This window comes from Purpureocillium takamizusanense, chromosome 1 (genome assembly GCF_022605165.1).
Source record: "Purpureocillium takamizusanense chromosome 1, complete sequence".
NCBI lineage: Eukaryota > Fungi > Ascomycota > Sordariomycetes > Hypocreales > Ophiocordycipitaceae > Purpureocillium > Purpureocillium takamizusanense.
The window spans coordinates 4,959,215-4,978,068 of NC_063068.1; the positions used below are offsets into that span (position 1 = coordinate 4,959,215).

Consider the following 18,854-nt stretch of genomic DNA (forward strand, 5'->3'; position numbering starts at 1 on the left):
GGTTGGTGACAATGGGTACGGAATACGAAGTAGTACCGCGGGAGTTGCTCCTTCCCTTTTGCGATGGTAGTTGGTTGCTTCCTGCCTTCCACTCGCACCCCCGTGCCTGCCTGTCTGGCTGTCTGCTTGGCAGTGCCTGCCATCCTGCCATGCCACCATCATCTTGGTTGCCCACTTCGGTGGCGCCACCCCTGACCCAAGGTGGCGCGTGTTGTGGCACGCCTGTGGCTGGAGCTGCAGGCAGGCCCTTGCCTCTGCTTAGCTAAGAATTCTATGAGCAGCTCGGATGAGCCTGCCAAGCGCAGCCCGCCTCCACTGCACTGCCTCCACCCGCGCGGCATGCGACTCGTCATGAAGCTAGACTTGCTCAGCGGCAGCAGCAGAACCACCTTGACCACCGCCATCAGAGCTCTCTCGTCGTCCTCCACTCGATAACCAACCGCGAATCGACAGCTCCAGAGCCGTATACCCCCACGAAACGATCTACAACGCAGCCGGCCGCTCGCAAGCGCCACCCGCCGCCCATCATGAAGCCTGTCGTCAGTGCCATGCACGCCTGGTCGTGGTCCGTCCTCCCCGAGCCTTCGCCGACCTGACTCCGTCTGCCCACGCTGACCAGACCATAGCACCGTCATCTCCGTGTTTGCGATAGTGATTCTCAGCGTACTCGCCATCCTCTTCCGCTCCGGCCACGAGGAGTTTGTCGGGGGTCGAGACGACCCGACAGACGGCAAGGCCGTCTCGGGGACCATCTTTACCGCCGTCATCGTATACGCCGTGCGTGTTCGCCTCCGATAATCGAACGAAGCATCCTGCTAATCTATTGCTTGCCCAGGCATTCCTCGTCTTCTGCGGCTTCCAAGGGCTGCTCCATGTCCGAGAGAGCCGAAGGGGTGCCATCGCCCTGTAGAAGCGGGTCGCTGCCTTTGAGGAATCGAATCTTGGCGCTGGCGTTTTTGACATTGGTTTCTTCTTTAAAGTTTCTGAGGACGGCAGTAAAGAGTCGGAGAACTCAAGCCTTGTCGCGCGGAAAGACGGGACACGACACTGTCTGCTGTACACGACCGAAGCGACGAACTGCTAGTGGGCTGGACATGCCTGGAGCGGTTTACAGAGTCAACTGTACGAACAACGGGTGCGACGAACGAATAGATCTGTACTTGACATGAACTATTGGCGCTTAATTGACTGAGCACAGGGCGGCCCCGTGACGGAGCACTTTCATCCTCAAACAGTGCGGCTCCCGCAGACATGTATTCCTCGTTCTTTTGCTCCGGAACCATTCTGTACCGTGCCCAGACGTCGCTGGTGTTCCTTTCCGCCCCTTGACTTTCCAGGACCTCGATTCAATTCAATCACCCGCGTGTATGTGACGTAACCCGGATGGCCGTGTGGATGGTAATTCCACCCAGCGCGGCCTCATCACAGCTTTCCCCCTTCTCTACGGTGGTGATCCATACTGGCTTGTCGCTGTCTCTCGATGACGTCGCTCCGCTCTCACCGCTACTGCCGACATGTGCCGCCTCCTCGTCGCAACGAGACGGGCGCGTCGTCAGTTCCACCCACTGCGGCCTGCTGGAACGGTGGACGGTGGTGACGGTGCGGCGGACGGTGGTCGAAGACTTGGGCCGAGAGCGAGACCCCCGGCGGCTCCGTCGCTTGAAGAGCGGGCGAAGCGTCGGTATCGAGGCCGCGATGATGCCCACGCTGGGCTCGATGGAAGACCACATGGCCGTGTTCCTGCGATTCGTCCAGTCAGCAACGCCGCCAACGAGCAACGTCCGCCCTGGAAATGAAAACTGGGGGCCTTTTGTCGTCACTTGCATGGTCGACTTGAAGTAGCCGGGCGTGGAGTCTTCGGTGAATGTCAGCGTCGTCATGCGAACGATGATGGTGATTCCCGCGCTGTGCCGTTTCTCGTTAGCAATTCATGGCAGGCGGGCGGCGATGGCGATGGCGACGGCTGGCAGGGAGGCTTTCTCGTCGGCTCACTCACACGATACTCAGGCCCAGCAAGGCAATGACCGTCACCTTGTTGCGCGTCTCCATCCGGACGTTCCATAGCATCACCACGGGCAGCAAGCCCACCACCCACGCCGACAGGGCCGATACGGCGGCGTGCACCATGGCAACCGTCGACACAGTCCCTTCTCCGATGCAATATGCCGACGGAGCGGTGATGCCGCCGCGTCCGCCTGCTTCATCTCCTCCCCTTCCTCCTCCTCCATCACCACCTGCTGCTGTCGCTCCAATTTCATGCACCGTGCTGCTGCCGCCGCCGCGGTAGCGCACGCGATCCCAAAAGAAAGACGGTGGCCAGCACTGCAGCAAGGTGGTGAGGAGATACCCAGCCGACGCAAATGCCGCGGCGGCGAGAAGCGCGTGAAGGACCCGCCGGTGCAGCCGGCGCGTCACGATGCGCAGCAGGAAGAGGCACACGGAGACGCGGATGGCGAGCGTCGTGAGAGCGTAGATGGCGGTGCAGATGTAGATGCCCTTCATGGAGGTGACGACGTGCTCCACGCCGCCGCCGCCGCCGCCGCCGCCGCCACCGCCACCGGCATGACGCTGGTCGCCCTGGCCCATGGCGCCGTACGTGGCGCCGCGCATAGTAATGGAGCTCGAGACAAGAAACAGCGTCTGCGACAAGAGGGGGAAAAAAGAGAATTTAGCGCTCTGAAACGAAAGCGTCTTCTGATGAAGCGCCAAGGCGGGAGTTTGCTGGCTTTGGGATGGATAATGGTCTTACCGTGGCGATCATGATGGCCCAGTCGTCGGGGGCAAAGGAGCGGGTGATGAAGACGCGCACGTAGATCCTCAGGCCGGAGAAGATGAGGCAGGGGATGATGAGGCCCAGCTGCACCCAGAATAGGCGCATGCCCTCTCCGCCGGCGGCCATGTTGGTTTGCGCTGCGCGAGGAGGCTTTCCCTTTCCTCGCTTGTTGGACCAGTTCGGTTGTTGTTTCGTCACGCTGGACGATGGAGCTGGCACGAAGAGTGACAGTCAAGGGGGATAAATGGTGGTGATGAGGCCATCATGGGACGTAAAACCGTTGGAAATGCATGAACTTTGCGGACATGTGCTGCAGCTCGACTTCAGATTCACCGGTGCTCGCCCGCGCCGATGGGCCTGCCGGATTCACAGGAAAGCAGGCGCCGGGTCAACGGCCCATGAAAGACAGAAGCCCGCCGCTCCTCGCCTTTCTCCCTGCGGCTTGGAGCCTCCCGTGGCGTTGGAAGGCAAAGAATTCCCTATCACATGGTGAGGTAAGACTGACTGGATGCTTGAATGTCCGCTTTACGTGCCGCGTTGAGCCCCGGACCGGCGACGCGGCGTCCGCAAGGCCGGACCGGAAATGTGGGGCACGGTGGTTCCGACTCGGGCGTTGTCGCCGGGGTGGGTTGGCCACTCCAGCCGGGGCGCATGACGTAAAAAGTCACATTTTCCTCGCATGTGTTGTTTCCGATCCTACGGAACGGCGCATGCTCTCATAATCGTTCCTGCTCGCCCAAGGGGTGGTTGGTAGCTTACACCTTTGATCAATCCATCACTGCGCTCGCATACAGGGGCCATGCTGTTGGGCTCGTGATGGTCGTGGCCGCCCGTCGAGTCTTAGACACGGCCGCTTGCCGGACGCGAAAGAGCTTCGCACCTTGACAGTGGAACCAAAGCGGTCGGGCAACTATCAAACTGCCGATGCTACTTTACTTGCTATATTTCCGCATCCAAGTGCTTGGCAATGGGCGGTAGTAAGTGATCAATGGTGATGTTATACCCACCGTGGCGTCATCGATCGTTCATCGCGCGGCGGGCCGGGTGGAAAGCTCCGGTCAGGTCGCGTTTGCGATGACACGGGCACCCCGATGTCTGGATGAACTGGATGATTAACTGAATGATTAAAAAGGACATGGGCGTCACTTTTTGTGGTTTTTTCCCAGTGAGAATCATATTCTGCGCCCTCGTTTTATAGTCACCAAGAAAAGACAAAGTGTCGATCAAGAAGTCATAAGCAGACATCATGACATCCGACTTCAATAAAGGCAAGGAGCCGCCAACCCGCCCCGTAATCCCCAACGCGCACCCCCCGTTCCCCCGCATCATGCTGACAAGTCCCGGAAACGAACGGATGCGACGCAACAGAAAGCGAGATCCCCGTCTCGAAGCAGTCCTTCCCGGGCAAGGACCGCGACATGCCCGCGCCGGAGCCGACGCGCGACCAGCTCCCCACGGCGGGCGGCGGCGGCGGCAAGGAGACGTACCGGGCGGCGGGCAAGCTCAAGGGCAAACGGGCGCTCATCACGGGCGGCGACAGCGGCATCGGGGCCGCGACGGCGGTGCTCTTCGCGCGCGAGGGCGCCGCCGACTCGACCATCGCGTACCTCCCCGAGGAGGAGGACGACGCGCAGGACACGCGCCGCCAGGTCGAGGAGCTGGGCGCGAGGTGCCACCTCGTCGCCGTGGACCTGACCCGCCGCGAGGACTGCCAAAGGGTGGTCGACTTTGCCGTGGAGAAGATGGGCGGCATCGATATTCTGTTTAACAACGCGGCCTGTAAGCGTGACCGACAGCCCCCTTTCCTCCGGCCTCCTCTCCGAGTCTGGGTATTGGCGATCGTGCGAGGGATACAGAAACAAGACAGAAAAGAGAGAAGCAACGAAATAGGCTGACTGACGCATCTTCCGCGTGTAGACCAGATGATGGTCGAGGACATCGCGGACCTGCCCGAGGAGCAGTGGGTGCGCACCTTCAACACCAACATCCACTCCTTCTTCTACGTCTCCAAGTACACGCTCAAGCACATGAAGCCCGGGTCCACCATCATCAACAACGCCTCCATCAACGCCTACATCGGCCGGCCCGACCTCCTCGACTACACGTCCACAAAGGGCGCCGTCGTGTCCTTTACGCGGGGCCTGAGCAACCAGTACCTCGGCAAGGGCATCCGCGTCAACGCCGTCGCGCCGGGTCCAGGTTAGCCAACCCGCCCACCTTTTACCGCTCCTTATCCCTTTCTCCCCTTTCCCTTGCTCCATATCACCTGCTCAGTTGTGCAGTTGAGTGGCAGTGGCAGAATCTGCGGACAAGGAGGGAGAAAGGGGTGAAGAGTGAAAGAGAGAGAGACACACACAAAAGCGTGCAGCCGTTTGCTGACTCCTCCTCCTCCCGTCCAGTGTGGACGCCGCTCATCCCGGCGACCATGAACGACCGCGCGCAAAAGGAGTTTACGAGCCCCATGGGCCGACCCGCGCAGCCGTCCGAGATTGCCACCTGCGTCGTCTTCCTAGCGTCCAACGACAGCTCGTGCGTCAGCGGGCAGGTCATTCACTGCAACGGCGGCGTGATAGTCAACGGCTGAAGACGGACGGACGGACGGACGCGGGGGAGTTGGAGTTGGTGAAGGGAGGGAGAGAAAAAGCGTCGATTATGGGAGAAATGAAGCAGCGTCTTGCAACCTCTGTCGAGAGTGGCGGTTGGATGGAAGCAGGTTCAAGAAAACCGAGCAAGTTCAGAGTAAAGAAACAAAATGAATTTACGCCAACAAGATCAAAAAAAATCTTGTTAGTGATGGGCTTTGAATCTGACGAAAGGCGTGGTGCCTATCCGTCGTCTTGTCGTACGTGTCCGCGTCGCCGACGCCGGGGGCTGAGATGACTTTGTTGCGCCATGATAGCTGCGAAACTTGCATCACTTATTCCCGAGTCCCCCTTCAAAACTTGCCTCCGCAATCCCACCATGCGGCTGCTCAACGCAACCACCTTTGAGCTTGCCCTCTTCTCCGATGACCAGATCCCCCCGTACGCCATCCTCTCCCACACGTGGGCGGAGGAAGAAGCGTCTTTTGAGTCCCTCTCTGGAGTCGGAGCCGCCGCCGCCGCCGGCGTCGCGTCGCGCGCCCGCCAGCCGCGGGGATGGGCCAAGATCACGCAGAGCTGCGCCGCCGCGCGGGCCCTCGGCCTCGACTACATCTGGGTCGACACCTGCTGCATAGACAAGGGCAGCAGCGCGGAGCTCTCCGAGGCCATCAACTCCATGTTTCGCTGGTACCGGCAGGCGTCGGTGTGCATCGCCTACCTGGCCGACGTCTTCGGTGTCGATGTCGACGGAGTCGCAGACGGCGAGGACACCACCCGGCGGGGAGGGAGCGGCGGCGGCCGGGGCGTCTGCTTCAAGCGCAGCCGCTGGTTCACGCGCGGGTGGACGCTGCAGGAGCTCATCGCGCCGTGCGAGGTGCTCTTCTACGGCGCCGACTGGGCGAGCCTGGGCACCAGGGCCTCGCTGCGCAAGCTCATCAAGGAGGCTACCGGCATCCCCGAGCAGCTCCTCGCGGCCGCCCGGGGAGGAGACGCCGCCGCCGTCGACGCCTTCTCCGTCGCGCAGCGGATGAGCTGGGCCGCCGCGCGCGTCACGACCCGGCCCGAGGACGTGGCCTACTGCCTGCTGGGCCTCTTCGACATCAACATGCCGCTTCTCTACGGCGAGGGGCCTGCCAAGGCCTTCAAGAGGCTTCAGGAGGAGATCATCAAGTCGACAGACGACGAGTCGCTGTATGCGTGGCGCTGCGGGCCCCAGTCGTTGCCCGGACGGTGTTTCTGGGGACTGTTGGCCGAGAGCCCCGCGGCCTTTGGCAACTACGGCCATCTGCTGCCGGTCCGGTCGCGATACCTGTCCAGGCGGCGAGCCAGAAAGACCGTCACCGTGACGAACCGAGGGCTGACGCTGGACCTCTCGCTCACGCCGTTTCCCAATGACCGTTCCGGCACCATATACTTGGCCTTTCTCGACTGCGACGTGCGTAGAGAGGGATCTACGTCGACTCTGGTGCCGGCCATCCTCCTACAAAGGATAGCCTGGGACAGCGATGCCGACTTTACTAGAATTCGACCTGACATCCTGGCACTCTCCATGATGAATGTCATTGTCTTGCCCGACGAGATTTCTCTCAAAATGGGTCTCGGCCCTGGCGACCAGAGTGCGGCCGTGGCAGAGCCTAAAGCACAGCAAATATCTATCCCTCACAAATGTACGGCGGCCCTTCCCCCGAGCGGTATACTATTCGACCCTCAAGTGCACCACACGGGCAACATGCCCGATCAAGTAACAGTGGAGGTGACATCTCGGTCTCCGACCTGGCAGTACTTTGCCAGCCCGACGTTGCCCAACTCGAACGAGCTCTATGAAATCAACTTCAACCTTGTCTCCGTGCCCGACGTCGACCACCTCGTAGCACCCGTCGTATTCGGTGTCTTGGAGCTGGACATCAGCACGGCTTCGGCGGATGACGACGGGTGCTGTCTTGTCGCAGGGCTCGAGCCGACGGAGCCGAACCCGTTCAACACACAGGCACTGTATTTTGTGCCTTGGTGCGCGTTTGAATCGCGGCGAAGCGTTGTCGACTCGAGTTTCAAGCATGTCATGGACAAGGCCTCGAGGCAGGGCCGCGAGCATTTCGTCTTGAGCCACGGACGCCGACTGGTGGCTACATTTGAGCTTGATACAAAGTACTCGAGGCTCTTTTATCGGCTCAAAATCAGTGTAGCCGACGGAGAAGTCGTGCGTCAACGCCGTGATCGAGTGACAGCTGGATAATGCTAGTCTTGGGATCCATCTGAGGTGGTCGCAACGTCCATGCGCAGTATGACTGCCAGCTCGCGAGAGACTGCAAGCGGGCGCTCTTCAGGGACGAGCCCGAGCTGGACAAGCTCCTCTGTGCTAATGTCGGGGCGCTGGTCGATAGTCTCCTTCAGGCGCCTCGCTGTTTCCGTCACGTCTTGAATGGAATCGACCCACTCGGCGGCCCATGTGGTGCTGAGTGAGCCCGGGACGCCAATCTGTATACTGCGGTAGGGAAGGACGTCTAGCTTGGGCGTGCGCTCGGGATCCCACTGGATCCTGACCTCGGTGGTCCGGTCACGAGCCGTGTCTTGCGGCTCTCCGGCGGCGGGCTTGTGGGTGGACAGAACGCCGCGCTCCAGCAGGGCAAGGAAGTGGTGGTGTTTCATCTTGAGGGCCAGAATGCGCTCCTGTCGGGGGTCCTTGAAGGAGTACCCGGCACGATACATCATCCATGCCCAGCTGGGCTTGATCCAGGTCATGCGGCCAGGGCGAAAGTCGGGCGAGGCATTGAGCCTCTGCTCCTTGACAGCAGCGTCGGCGATGGAGCGCTTGTACGCTTGGTATACCGTGACGGTGTCGTCGTCGTAGAGGGCGCGGATCTGGCGATATGGCACTTGCGGCGTGGTCATCGTGGCAGAGGAGCAGTGGCAGTGTGTCTGGTGGGAGTGGTATTGGCGGGACGCCGGGCCGGACGATGGATGGGTTCACCATTTATGAAGGCGATAGGCCATGGGCCAGATGAAGGCAGACAGCTCGTGGTGGCGCTGGGCTGAGGCGACGATGGCGAGCGGCTGGAGCTTCAGGGAGCCTGGGGGAAGCCTCGGGGAGCCTTGGCTTGACGGGCGGTGACTCTTTCGGCGGGCACCGTCTGCTAGCAGGAGCGACCCGACGAGTGACGACCTGATCATTGAGTCACAATGCAGATCACGATGGCTTCAGCACGTTGTTTCCCCAGATGTGTACACTTTGAATCGCATAAAATATAGGTATGTAAGTTAGTTCGTGCAAAGTAAGTTGGGCCATCCCGCTTGTACTCACGAAAGGTCACATCCATATACAGCGAGCCACGCCATGGCGTCACACCAGGGGCCTGAGACTCTGGCGCAGCATTCCAGCACGTGCGTGTGTGCGTGCGCCCTCCATGCCCCCTCCCTGCTCCCGCGTCCCCGCCATCTGCAACAATGGAACCCAAGGAGGGAAGTACGTAATAAGGCAAGGCACAGTACCGTAGCTCAGGGGACGGGGGAGCCTCCTCCATCGCTGCAACGCCCCGCCAGACCCCTGGGGCCCAGCCAGCCCAGCGCGCTCCTCCATGACCTGGGCCCGCGCACAGATGAACGGGGTGCCGCCCGTCCACGACCTGTCGGACTGTAGGTAGTGGCGGTCTAGCAGTAGTCGGGACTCGGGAGCGGGGCTTCCACTGCCACAGCGCGACCCCGCAGAACCTGAGATGCCCGGTGGAGCTGAAGGTGAGGTGGTGCTTATGAACTGTTATAGGTGCCTCCACTGCTGTGACCTGACCTCACGGGCTGGTTCCTCAGTGCTGAGATGTGCTGTGCGGTCGGGTGCTTCCTCCACCACCATAGGTAACCACGACCACCTCCACCACCTGTCAACCGGCTGCCAACCAGCGTCGTCGACTCTCGACAAAGCACGTCTCCCTAACACCCCATCATCCTCCCACCGTCTTCCTGCCGACCGTCACCCGCCGCCCCTCTTAGCTCCTCCTCACGTCCGCACCTTCGGGCCTCACGCAGACCGAGGACCTCGCCAATCTTTCGACCGCGTGTTGTCCCCTCCATCGTCAACCTGACACCCCAGACCATCGTCAGCCTCACCGACAGCTTCCACAAACCTACCCCGCCTGTGCGGGTGCGACCCTGCCCGCGGGCCGCCGTGTGCATGGCTCCGCCGGAGCAGCCCACGGGCGACGAGGTTTCCACAAGCCCGCCCGCCGGCCATGCTGTGGATGCTCCCGAGACGACATCAGGCCGAGACCACAAGCCCGGGTCCGATGACCGCGCTGGCGCTCCAGAGGTGCCCCCCCAGGCCACAGCCTCTTCCCACGACGCCATTCGCCCCGTCTCCTCCACGCACGACGATGCCGACGTAGCTTCCGCGAGCGAGCCCGAGCCACGGCTGGCTGCTGCTGCTGCTGGCTCCCAGTCGCCGTCCACCATCATGCCCGCCGGCACCCGCTCGACGGACGAGGCGCCCCAAGACACCATGCTTCGTCCCTCTACACCCGTCAAGGGCAAGCAGCCCGCCACGAGCTCAGACCAGCCCTTCGATGCCATGGGCTCCTCGGTAGCCACCCTCAAGGCCTCCACGCCTACTCCCCTCAACGATGCAAACTCGCAGTTCCTCACCGCCGAGCCCTCGAGTTACATCGATCCGACGCCCGCCACACCGCGAACATCACAGCCTCCATCGCGGACTCCCTCGCATGCCAGGTCCGTTCAGTCCGACGATGACCAATCCCCCTTCAGGTCCGACGAGGACAAGCGGTACACGAGCGAGGACGAGCAAGATGGCGGCTCGCGCTCCGAGATCCAGAGCATCATGGAGCAGTTTAGCGAAGCCGGCGGCGGCCCCGGCGAGGACGAGGTCATGAGCCCTAGGTTGGAGATCACCTCCCCCATCCTCGGCGGCACCATGCAGCACCCTCCCCGCAAATCCAGCCTCGAGCCGCTCGCCCCTTCCCTCTCCAGCCAGTTGCACGACTTCAACGCCTTGCGCTTGAGCACCTCGTCCCCCGCCGCCGTGGGTGCCGACGAACGTTCTCCGGACGAAGAGGGGCCCCCTGTCCCCCCCAAAGACGGAGCGTTTGGCACTCCTCCGCGACCCAAGGGCGAGCGCAAGGCCTCTCTCGTCGCATCCCCTGCCTCGCCCCCGCTCCAGATGCACCGCCCTCCTCCACCGGAGCCCGAGCCCGAGCCGTCTCTCCCGTTCGATTTCCACCGGTTCCTGGAGCAGCTGCGAAATAAGAAGGCCGACCCCGTGGCAAGATATCTTAAGTCGTTCTTGTCCGAGTTTGGGAAAAAGCAGTGGATGGTTCACGAGCAGGTCAAGATCATTAGCGATTTCCTGGCCTTCATCGCCAACAAGATGATGCAGTGCGAGGTTTGGAGGGATGTATCCGACGCCGAGTTCGACAATGCCCGCGAGGGTATGGAGAAGCTGGTCATGAACAGGCTCTACACGCAGACCTTCTCCCCGGCCATTGCGCCCCCCAAGCCTATCCCCGGGGCCAAACCAAAGAAAAGAGGGGGGGATATTCCCATGGGGCCCGGCCGTCGCGGACAACACCAGGAAGACGTCGAGAGGGATGACATTCTCACACAGAAAATCAACATATACGGATGGGTCAAGGAGGACCACCTCGACATTCCGCCCGTTGGCGAGAGCGGCCGCCGCTTTCTGAAACTAGCACAACAAGGTTCGCCTAGCCCAACCAAATCTCCCCTCAGAGCTCCCAGTCTCACGCAGATCCAGAGCTTTTAAAGATCAAGTCATACAGAGCGCCGCGGGACAAGATAATCTGTGTCCTCAACTGCTCCAAGGTCATTTTTGGTGAGACGCCCGCGCCCGAGGCCCTCTCGTGAACGTTGTCGGCTCACAACATATGCAGGCCTGCTCAAGCACAACAAGTCGGACTCGTCGGCCGATTCCTTCATGCCCTTACTAATCTATGTCGTGCTGCAGTCCAATCCCGAGCACTTGGTGTCTAATGTTCAGTACATTCTGAGGTTTCGGAACCAGGAGAAGCTCGGAGGCGAGGCGGGATACTACCTGTCTTCTCTTGTAAGTATCCTTCTCCTCTACCGACGCTGGCGCTGACGAAGCGAAAGATGGGGGCAATCCAGTTCATCGAAAACATGGACCGTTCGTCCCTGACCATTTCCGACGACGAATTTGAGAAGAATGTCGAGGCTGCCGTCTCCGCCATCGCAGAGCGGCATCAGGCCATCTCTCCCGTCATCACGCAGCAAGCCACCTTCAACGAGAAGCACCCCCTGCATCCGCCGGGGGAGTCTTTCAGCAGACCATCAACTGATAGTGCAGAGGGGGCGCCTCCTCGGCACTCAACATCCTCATACGACGGCGAATCACGGGACGACGGGGCCGCTATATCGGGAATCCTGCGGACAATTCAGAAGCCCCTATCAACGATCGGCCGCATCTTCTCTGACGAGGGCGGCTCATCGTCGTCAACGCCAGGCAGCGCGCCTCGTTCACCTGCGCCCCCTGAGCCATCTCAGCCCCATGCGCGACATCATCGGGAAGAGGGCGGAGAGGAGGCCCGGCGACACGCGTCGGGCCGGCACGTGCTTTCGGCCGAGGAAGCGGCTGCCAGACAGGCCAGCGCCGAGGTCGCCGAGGCGCAGCGGCTACAGCGCGCTGAGCACGCCAATGTCGTCGAGACGCTGTCGGGCATGTTTCCGGATCTGGACCGCGAGATCATTAGCGACGTGGTTTACCAGAAGGAGGGAAGGTGAGTTCCATGTCTCCTTTTCCCGTCCCCCGTTTGCCTCACCAGCCTGTTATCCTCCCCTCCCTTATGGCCCTAGCATAACCCGGCCACACGTCTGATTTGGAAGCTGACGCGCCGTCGTAGGGTTGGCTTGGCCGTCGACGCTTGTCTTGCATTATCCACATAGACGTCTCTCTCCCTCGGGGGGTCCGGACGGGAGGAGCCATGGCCGTCAGCAGGTTTCTTCGACCGATTTGATTAGATAGCATTGCGTCAGGGGCGGAGGCCCCCTTTGCAGATACCAAGCAGATGCAGCAGCATATAGTCAGTCCATACGGAAACTTTCTTGCACGTGCTTTCTCTCTCATCATAGCACTCTCATGGTTGCCTTTGCTCCAAACGGGCTGCGGCGTGACTGTCGCTGTCCACGAGGTGTCTCATGAGAAGAAGGATCGCGCACGTCTTCGACCAAGCAGCAGTCTTGAATACGTCTTGAATACCTTCTTCTAAGTTTAAATCCTGTTGCAGAAGACATGGTCGCGCCAAACCGCCCCTGTCCCGCACTCCACAAATAGGTTGCAAGCTCCTAGGTCAAATGCCACAAGCAGTCCCGTGTATTTCCTTTCCCTCCTTCCCGCAATGCAAAAGCTCGATATTCCAACCCAACCAACTAAAAACGCTGACGATCAGGCGGGGGGTATGATGCAAGTGAACGAATGTATGAATGAATGAATGAATGACTGATCGGCAGCTCCGCTCGCCCGCTCGCTTGCGCTCTCCCCCTCTCTCTGTGCGTGTGTGTGCGCGTGTGCGTCTCGACGACGGACCCCATAACAAGCCCCTACCTACCCTCTGTATCCTCCGTTTCCGTACCCGCCGTATCCATTATCGTACGCCCTGCCGTACACGCCCGGGTATTCCCTCTCGACTGTCGGCAGCAGCGGCTGCCGGCCCCCCAGGGCTATTGGCGCGGCGCCGTCGAGGAGCGTCTGCGTGTCGTGCGGTCTCGTCGGCGTAAGGGGCCGGTACAGCGGCCCGCCCGATGGCGCTGGGGGCGGTTGCAACCCATCCCGCAGGGGGTAGAAGCGCCCGGGGTCGCCGTTTCCGAGCGGCGATTTCTCCTTGAAGTCTCTGCCAGCCGTGACTGGAAACATGGATCCTTGCGTGTCGGGCTTGGGGCGATCGAGCAGCAGGGAGTTGCGCGCGTCGAGGGGAGTGAGGTTGTCCATGTCGCGCTGGATGGCCTCTGTGGATGGGATGGCATGTCAGTAACGGTTCGGGCTCGACCTATCAGGCGGCAGTGATTGAACTCACCCATCTCCTTTCTGCGTTTGCGGTGCGGATTAGCTTTGCAGCAAGCATTGATGGCGTTCCAAGCAATGAGGATGGCCAAGACGCCCGTCAGGGCCGACTGGACAGCGATCAAGGCGACGCCGGCCACCGTCTGCGTGGTCTGCCGGATGCCAAACTCCTCGACGAAGATGAGAATGCACGCGACCGACAGAACGCGGACGACGGCAATGACAATGTTAATGATGTTGCCAGACTTTCGCTCGTAGGGCCTGCTCCAGAGGAGCATGATGAGCATCAGACCCTCAATGACCAGCTGCGCTATAGTCTGAGCCAAGCCGTGGCCGTCCGCGACGGCCAGCGCACAACCCTTGACAAACATGTAGACAATAGCGGGCACAAACACCCACCAATAGTCCTTCTTGTAAGACTCGTAGAAGAGCGAGTACTTGACCCAGATCTTCTTGTCCTCGTACAGCCCACTGGCGTCGCCTTCTGCTTCCTTGAGCTTGCTGGCCACAATCCAGATTTTCCACGAGAAAAAAGCCAGGATTCCAGTGAAGATGGCCAGCGTAACTCCGGCGAGGGTCTTTGCGGCCCACGAGTCGCCATGCGTGAACTGGAATATACAGTAAAGCACCCAGATGCCGTACAAGATGAGAATTAGTGAGGTGATGGTGCGGGCGATGGAGCCCCAGTAATGTTTGCGGAAGCCGGTGAGTGATTGGGGAAAGCTTCCAAACAGTGCCCAGAGCTCCAGGATAACCTTGACCAGCAGGATGCCGACGGCAATGGCGGCGATGACGATGGCCACGACAAGAAGGGCGGTCATGAACACGTCCGACTTGGGGACAGTGAGCCGCTCGGCGTAGGCCTGGAGTCCCTTGACGGTATGCTGGAAATTGGTCGACGTCTCGGCGGACTTGTCGTTGTTGGCCGGGCTCGACTTGTTGACCGACGTCTCGATCTCGCGGACCACCAGGGTGGCAAGCTCACCCATGGCTCTCTTGAACTTGAAGAAGCCCTGGTTGGGACTGACGGTTGAGCCGTCCGGGTAGATCAATGTCGCATTCTTGAGGAACTCGACATTGTCCTCGGTCAGGTTGCCGCCGGTCTTAGCGCGGAAGCTATCGATGGAGGACTGCAGGCCAGCCCAAGGAATCAAGCCGGTAGAAAAGGCAAAGTTCTTGGCGAAGCTGCGGTAGATGGGAGGGTAGTTGACGGACAGCATGCCGTTCATGGCCATGCCCTGGAACCAACCCGCGACTTCGGTGAAGCTGGGAGAGACTGTACCGGCTCCGGCCCCTGAAGCGGCACCGCCTCCGGACAGCACGGCGCCAACGGCGGAGACGCCCGTCACCAGCAAAGCAGCGCCGGCAACTCCAGCGGCAACGTACTGCACCGCCGGAACGTTGGCGGTCTTGCCGTTGGACACCTGGGATTGGATGCAGGCGACCTTGTTGCCGCCATCGAGGCTTAGCAGTTGAAGGGTCGCTTGAGCCGCGATATCGGGAACCTGGAAGGCGATGCTGGGGACCATGTCGGCGAACTGAGGGGGAATTTGCTGGTTCCCACGGGCGGCAAAGGTGCCAGCTGGCACGGGGCACAGCTGCTGGACAAAGGTGCCCTTGTCGCATGGATTGAACTTGTTGGAGTACACTTGGTTTCCGTAGGCGGTCACGTTGAGAAGGGCGGTGACGTTTTGCTCCTTGGCGCTGGAGCCGGCGACATCGAATATGACGGTCTTGTTGTCATTGTTGTATCTGATGTCGACCTTGTCGACCTTTATGGTGGAGTCGTGGCCGCAGTCACTGAAACCGTCCGTTTTGAGGATCTGACCTGCCCATGCGTGGGATGCCAGGGTTCCAGCAATGATCGACCCTTTCCAGAAACTCCAACCCGAGCGTGAGTGACCCATATTTGCGCAGATTGGCTGAAGACTGAAAAGAAGGCCGGAAGGCGTTTTTTCGGCGGCCACGAATCGCAGTCTCGATGAATCGCAGGGCCGTGCAAGCGCCGAAAAGGCCGGTCGTGTGCTAGACTGGCGTCATGTACAAGCGATGTCCAGGAGAGCTGCCTCAAGTCAGAAGTTTTGGGCGATAAGATTTGCGAGTGGCGATGAAATCTGGTTCAAAAAATGAGGTAGCCGAGTCGCCGCGTGGGAATTCCGTCATGGAAGAGAAGCCAAGTGAAGGAGACAAAGACTGGTGTGCCCTCAGGGCGAAGAAGGGAGACAAGGAAGGACCGAGGATCAACCTGGCCGTGAAGAAGAGGCAACAAAGGAGAGGAACAAGACGCGCGAAAGGGAGGGGAAAAGGACAGACAGAAGAAACGGCGGGCGCGTTTCGTCTATCTGTTGCAAATGGCAAAAATGGGCGGCAAAACCCAAAGACGAGAGGAGGACGAGGAGGAGGAGACGGCGGCAGCAGACGACGGGCAGCGCCTGTTGTTGCACTCGTGTGGGCTGGGCGCAGTGGGTGGTGGTGGTGGTAGTGGTGGTGGTGGTGGTGGTTGGCGGACTAGCCAGTGAGCGCCGCTCAGGGGGTGTCAATGTGAAACGGCCGACCTCGACGTCGACGGTGGCGAGTAAGTGAGCGAGCGACGACGAACGATTGGCGTGTGGCCGGCCCCGTCTGTTGGCTTTATCGAGCGTATTGTTCTCGACTTCTCTATTTCTTCTCTCCAACTTTTGGTGAGGTGTGATGTGGGTGTGAAGGAGAAGGAGAGAGCGCGAGTATGTGTGTGTGCGTGTGTGTGTGTGTGTGTGGTACAGTATACATGAGGGACGTTCAAAAGGAGAGTCGCGCACCAGCGCCAGAAAGATCCCGAGGCATTCATCCATCCATCCACGGCATGGCATCGTGGGTCCGTCGTGTTCCTCACCCCCCCGACAAAGCGGCGAAGCTGGCCCGCGATGGGGGACCCCGGCAGACACGGCGGGCCAGGCAGCGATGCCTGTCTACCTACCTACCTTGGCCGGCCCGTCAAAAAGAAAGAACACCGACGCCCGGGGGCCTGGAGCCGGGCGGATGAGGGCAAGGGACCGGTTACTAAGGGGGAACAAGACAACCTAAGCACCTAAGCAAGCAGGGCAGGCTGGCAATACAACCACGACGGCGGAGACTCGACCGGGAGGCCCCTGTGCCGCGCGCCCCTAGAATAGAAGCCTGCCAAGGAATCAAGAGATGCGTGGCCAAGGAAGGCGCTCGCAAGGCAAGGTACCTTGCTTTACGCAAGGTAAGTCGATGAACATGTAGATGCAGATTAACATGGATTGCTACATCACATCGTGGCCCTCTCGCTGCACAGCCTCGCTCCTGCCCTGTTCTGTCGCCAAGACGACTCTTTCCCTTGATCCTGATATTGGGCTCCGGAGTCCGGCGTCCGGACTCCCACCCAGCCAATTTGCCACGCTGTAGGTACCCGACTCTGTTCACAAGCTACTAGACCTGTACCTCAGTACAGCAAAGTACCTAACCTACCTACGAAGCAGGTAGAATGCTCAATATATCTGCAGCATCTACCAAGGTACGGAGTACTGGTAGCATGACAAGGTGCCTCCCGCGATTGCACCAGGTACTCGGTCTGGTACGAGGTGCGGTGCCGCGCGGTATCCACCCAAGCAAGAAGCAGCAGCATCAATCCGAGCCCCCCCCCCGGGTGGCCCCTCCGATCTCCACCAGCGTTCCCGGCAGCTCATTCCCATCCATGCTCCAATCTCCAATATCCATCCAAGCTGTTTATAGCATCGCTTGGGGAGGCAGCACGCAATCCACGGAGTTGACCTGATGATCGCGACGAGGGCGTCGGTGCAGGAAAAGACGGCCTCGCTTGCTTGCTCCATCCGCGCAGGTAGTATCAGGCGGCACTTGGTGCACGGAGAGAGAAAAAAAGATCCGATTCGTGAGCGCTTCTTCGAGAGTCCAGTCCCTCCTGAACTTGAGGGACACACACCCCCCCACCCCACCCCACCAACCCCAGACCCCCGCGTCCGCTCCCCCTGATTGGTGGCCTGTGGTTGTCTGGCAAGAGCTCTGAAACGACACCCAAACCCCCAATCAACACCTCACCTCCTATTGATTACTTTAGTAGGATGGTAGGTTGGTGGTAGTACGGAGTAGGCACAATGAACGACTCAGGCCCTCTCTCATTCTTCTCTCCACCCCTCCCAACTCCGGCTTTGAGAGGCAGCCAGGCTCCAGTCAAGCAAGCCAACCAACCCGCCTGCTCAAGGTCACCGGTCGTCGCCGCCCCCTTCGCCTTACTCGTACAGTCATGCTCAATTGACATTCTTGCTCGTTACGGGGCCATGGCTGGACGGATGCGGCGCAGCCTGTAGGTAGATACACTCGCAAGGAGGTGGACTCATATAAAACGGAGTGCTGCGCACATCAAATACAGTATTGTAGCACAGGTCCGGATCAGAGTGGAATGAACGAAAGGTACTCGACTCTCACACGATAACGGCGACGACGCCTAACCCCCTTGCTTCGTACAACCCACGTACAACAGACGGAACGCATCCCGTTGTCGACTTTGTTTTTCAACAGGCGACGCACGCCCGTCACCGCCGCCAGGCTCAGGTGAGGCGTCTGGTACAGTCTATGCATGCAAGCCTCCCGTTGCCGTTGCCGTCGAACAATTCCGCGCCCTGCGTTCCCGGCGTCGCGGTTCCCCGCCGCCGGGTGATCAGCGAACGACATCCTTCTTCCCCTCTCCCCCCCTGGCCCGCTCGCGCACACACCATCCACCCCCCCTTGCCCGCGTCTGTGTGCCCGAAACCCAGCGATGCAGAGCAGACCCCCCTCCTTTCTCTTTCGACCGTTCAAGGACGAACCTTTCACCTTCGGGTCTTCCTCCCTCCGTTCCTTGTCCCGAGCTTTGCTGCTGCTTGGAACTGAACCAAGCAGGCGAATACTTGATACTGTACTTCTGACGTGTAGTTACGTGCCTTCACGAGTACCTAATGATGAAGGAACCCGAGGATGAGATCATCGGAATGCATGCACAGCCACACGCTGTCGGAGACATGTGCCGTCTTTGACTTGAAATCCCCTTTATTGAACACAAGGGCCCCCAGAACTGTAGACCTGTAATACTTTACCGTAGTAAAGTGCCTGGGTACCTGCCTAGTACCTCCGCGAGGCAGGACGCCCGCTCACCGACTCACCATATACAGAGGTACTTCGTATCCCTGCTAGATTTCTAGCCTCAATCTCGCTCGCCGCAGTCGGCAAATTCGCAGCACCGCCTCCCTTGGTAGTACCTGGCAAAGGCGAGCAAAGGGGGTGCCCAGAGTGAAATGCTGCTTCCTCCGCTCTCCGGGTATCGAGTTATTCCAGTAGTCTCTGCCTAACTTGATAGGTAAATCAATTCTTACGTAGTGCATTAGTAGGTACCACCCCGCGTTAATGAGGCGGATGGCGTTGTTGTGTGGCCGTCTTCCCGCGTGTGGTGTGTTCCTTCCTTAGCGGA

The 18,854-nt window shown here is 60.1% G+C and overlaps 7 protein-coding genes across 7 annotated transcripts; 4 read left to right on the plus strand and 3 right to left on the minus strand.

The window, feature by feature from the left end:
- Window positions 1-527: 527 nt before the first annotated feature.
- Window positions 528-910, plus strand: JDV02_001516 (uncharacterized protein; the record flags this gene model as incomplete). The annotated part of the gene is made up of 3 exons (XM_047982455.1): window positions 528-565; window positions 627-777; window positions 836-910. The coding sequence occupies 3 exons, from the start codon at window positions 528-530 to the stop codon at window positions 908-910; spliced, it is 264 nt and encodes an 87-aa protein (XP_047838420.1).
- A 445-nt stretch (window positions 911-1,355) lies between these two features.
- JDV02_001517 (uncharacterized protein) lies at window positions 1,356-2,899 on the minus strand (the record flags this gene model as incomplete). Its single annotated transcript, XM_047982456.1, has 3 exons — window positions 1,356-1,905; window positions 1,997-2,640; window positions 2,750-2,899. The coding sequence occupies 3 exons, from the start codon at window positions 2,897-2,899 to the stop codon at window positions 1,356-1,358; spliced, it is 1,344 nt and encodes a 447-aa protein (XP_047838421.1).
- A 926-nt stretch (window positions 2,900-3,825) lies between these two features.
- JDV02_001518 (uncharacterized protein) lies at window positions 3,826-5,571 on the plus strand. Its single transcript, XM_047982457.1, has 3 exons — window positions 3,826-4,041; window positions 4,142-4,552; window positions 4,691-5,571. Exons 1-3 carry the CDS (start codon window positions 4,020-4,022, stop codon window positions 4,975-4,977), a joined length of 720 nt encoding a protein of 239 aa, XP_047838422.1. The 5' UTR covers window positions 3,826-4,019; the 3' UTR covers window positions 4,978-5,571.
- Window positions 5,572-5,734: 163 nt separating this feature from the next.
- JDV02_001519 (uncharacterized protein) lies at window positions 5,735-8,606 on the plus strand (the record flags this gene model as incomplete). The annotated part of the gene is made up of 1 exon (XM_047982458.1): window positions 5,735-8,606. The coding sequence occupies one exon, from the start codon at window positions 5,735-5,737 to the stop codon at window positions 7,586-7,588; it is 1,854 nt and encodes a 617-aa protein (XP_047838423.1). The 3' UTR covers window positions 7,589-8,606.
- JDV02_001520 (uncharacterized protein) lies at window positions 6,885-8,533 on the minus strand. The gene has a single exon (XM_047982459.1). The coding sequence runs from the start codon at window positions 8,242-8,244 to the stop codon at window positions 7,591-7,593; it is 654 nt and encodes a 217-aa protein (XP_047838424.1). The 5' UTR covers window positions 8,245-8,533; the 3' UTR covers window positions 6,885-7,590.
- A 594-nt stretch (window positions 8,607-9,200) lies between the features above and the next one.
- JDV02_001521 (uncharacterized protein) lies at window positions 9,201-12,676 on the plus strand. The gene is made up of 5 exons (XM_047982460.1): window positions 9,201-11,054; window positions 11,111-11,188; window positions 11,247-11,419; window positions 11,467-12,110; window positions 12,234-12,676. The coding sequence occupies exons 1-5, from the start codon at window positions 9,518-9,520 to the stop codon at window positions 12,274-12,276; spliced, it is 2,475 nt and encodes an 824-aa protein (XP_047838425.1). The 5' UTR covers window positions 9,201-9,517; the 3' UTR covers window positions 12,277-12,676.
- On the minus strand, window positions 12,579-16,130 carry JDV02_001522 (uncharacterized protein). The gene is made up of 3 exons (XM_047982461.1): window positions 15,946-16,130; window positions 13,404-15,452; window positions 12,579-13,335 (listed from the first exon to the last, which is right to left on the minus strand). The coding sequence occupies exons 2-3, from the start codon at window positions 15,295-15,297 to the stop codon at window positions 12,935-12,937; spliced, it is 2,295 nt and encodes a 764-aa protein (XP_047838426.1). The 5' UTR covers window positions 15,298-15,452; window positions 15,946-16,130; the 3' UTR covers window positions 12,579-12,934.
- Window positions 16,131-18,854: the final 2,724 nt, after the last annotated feature.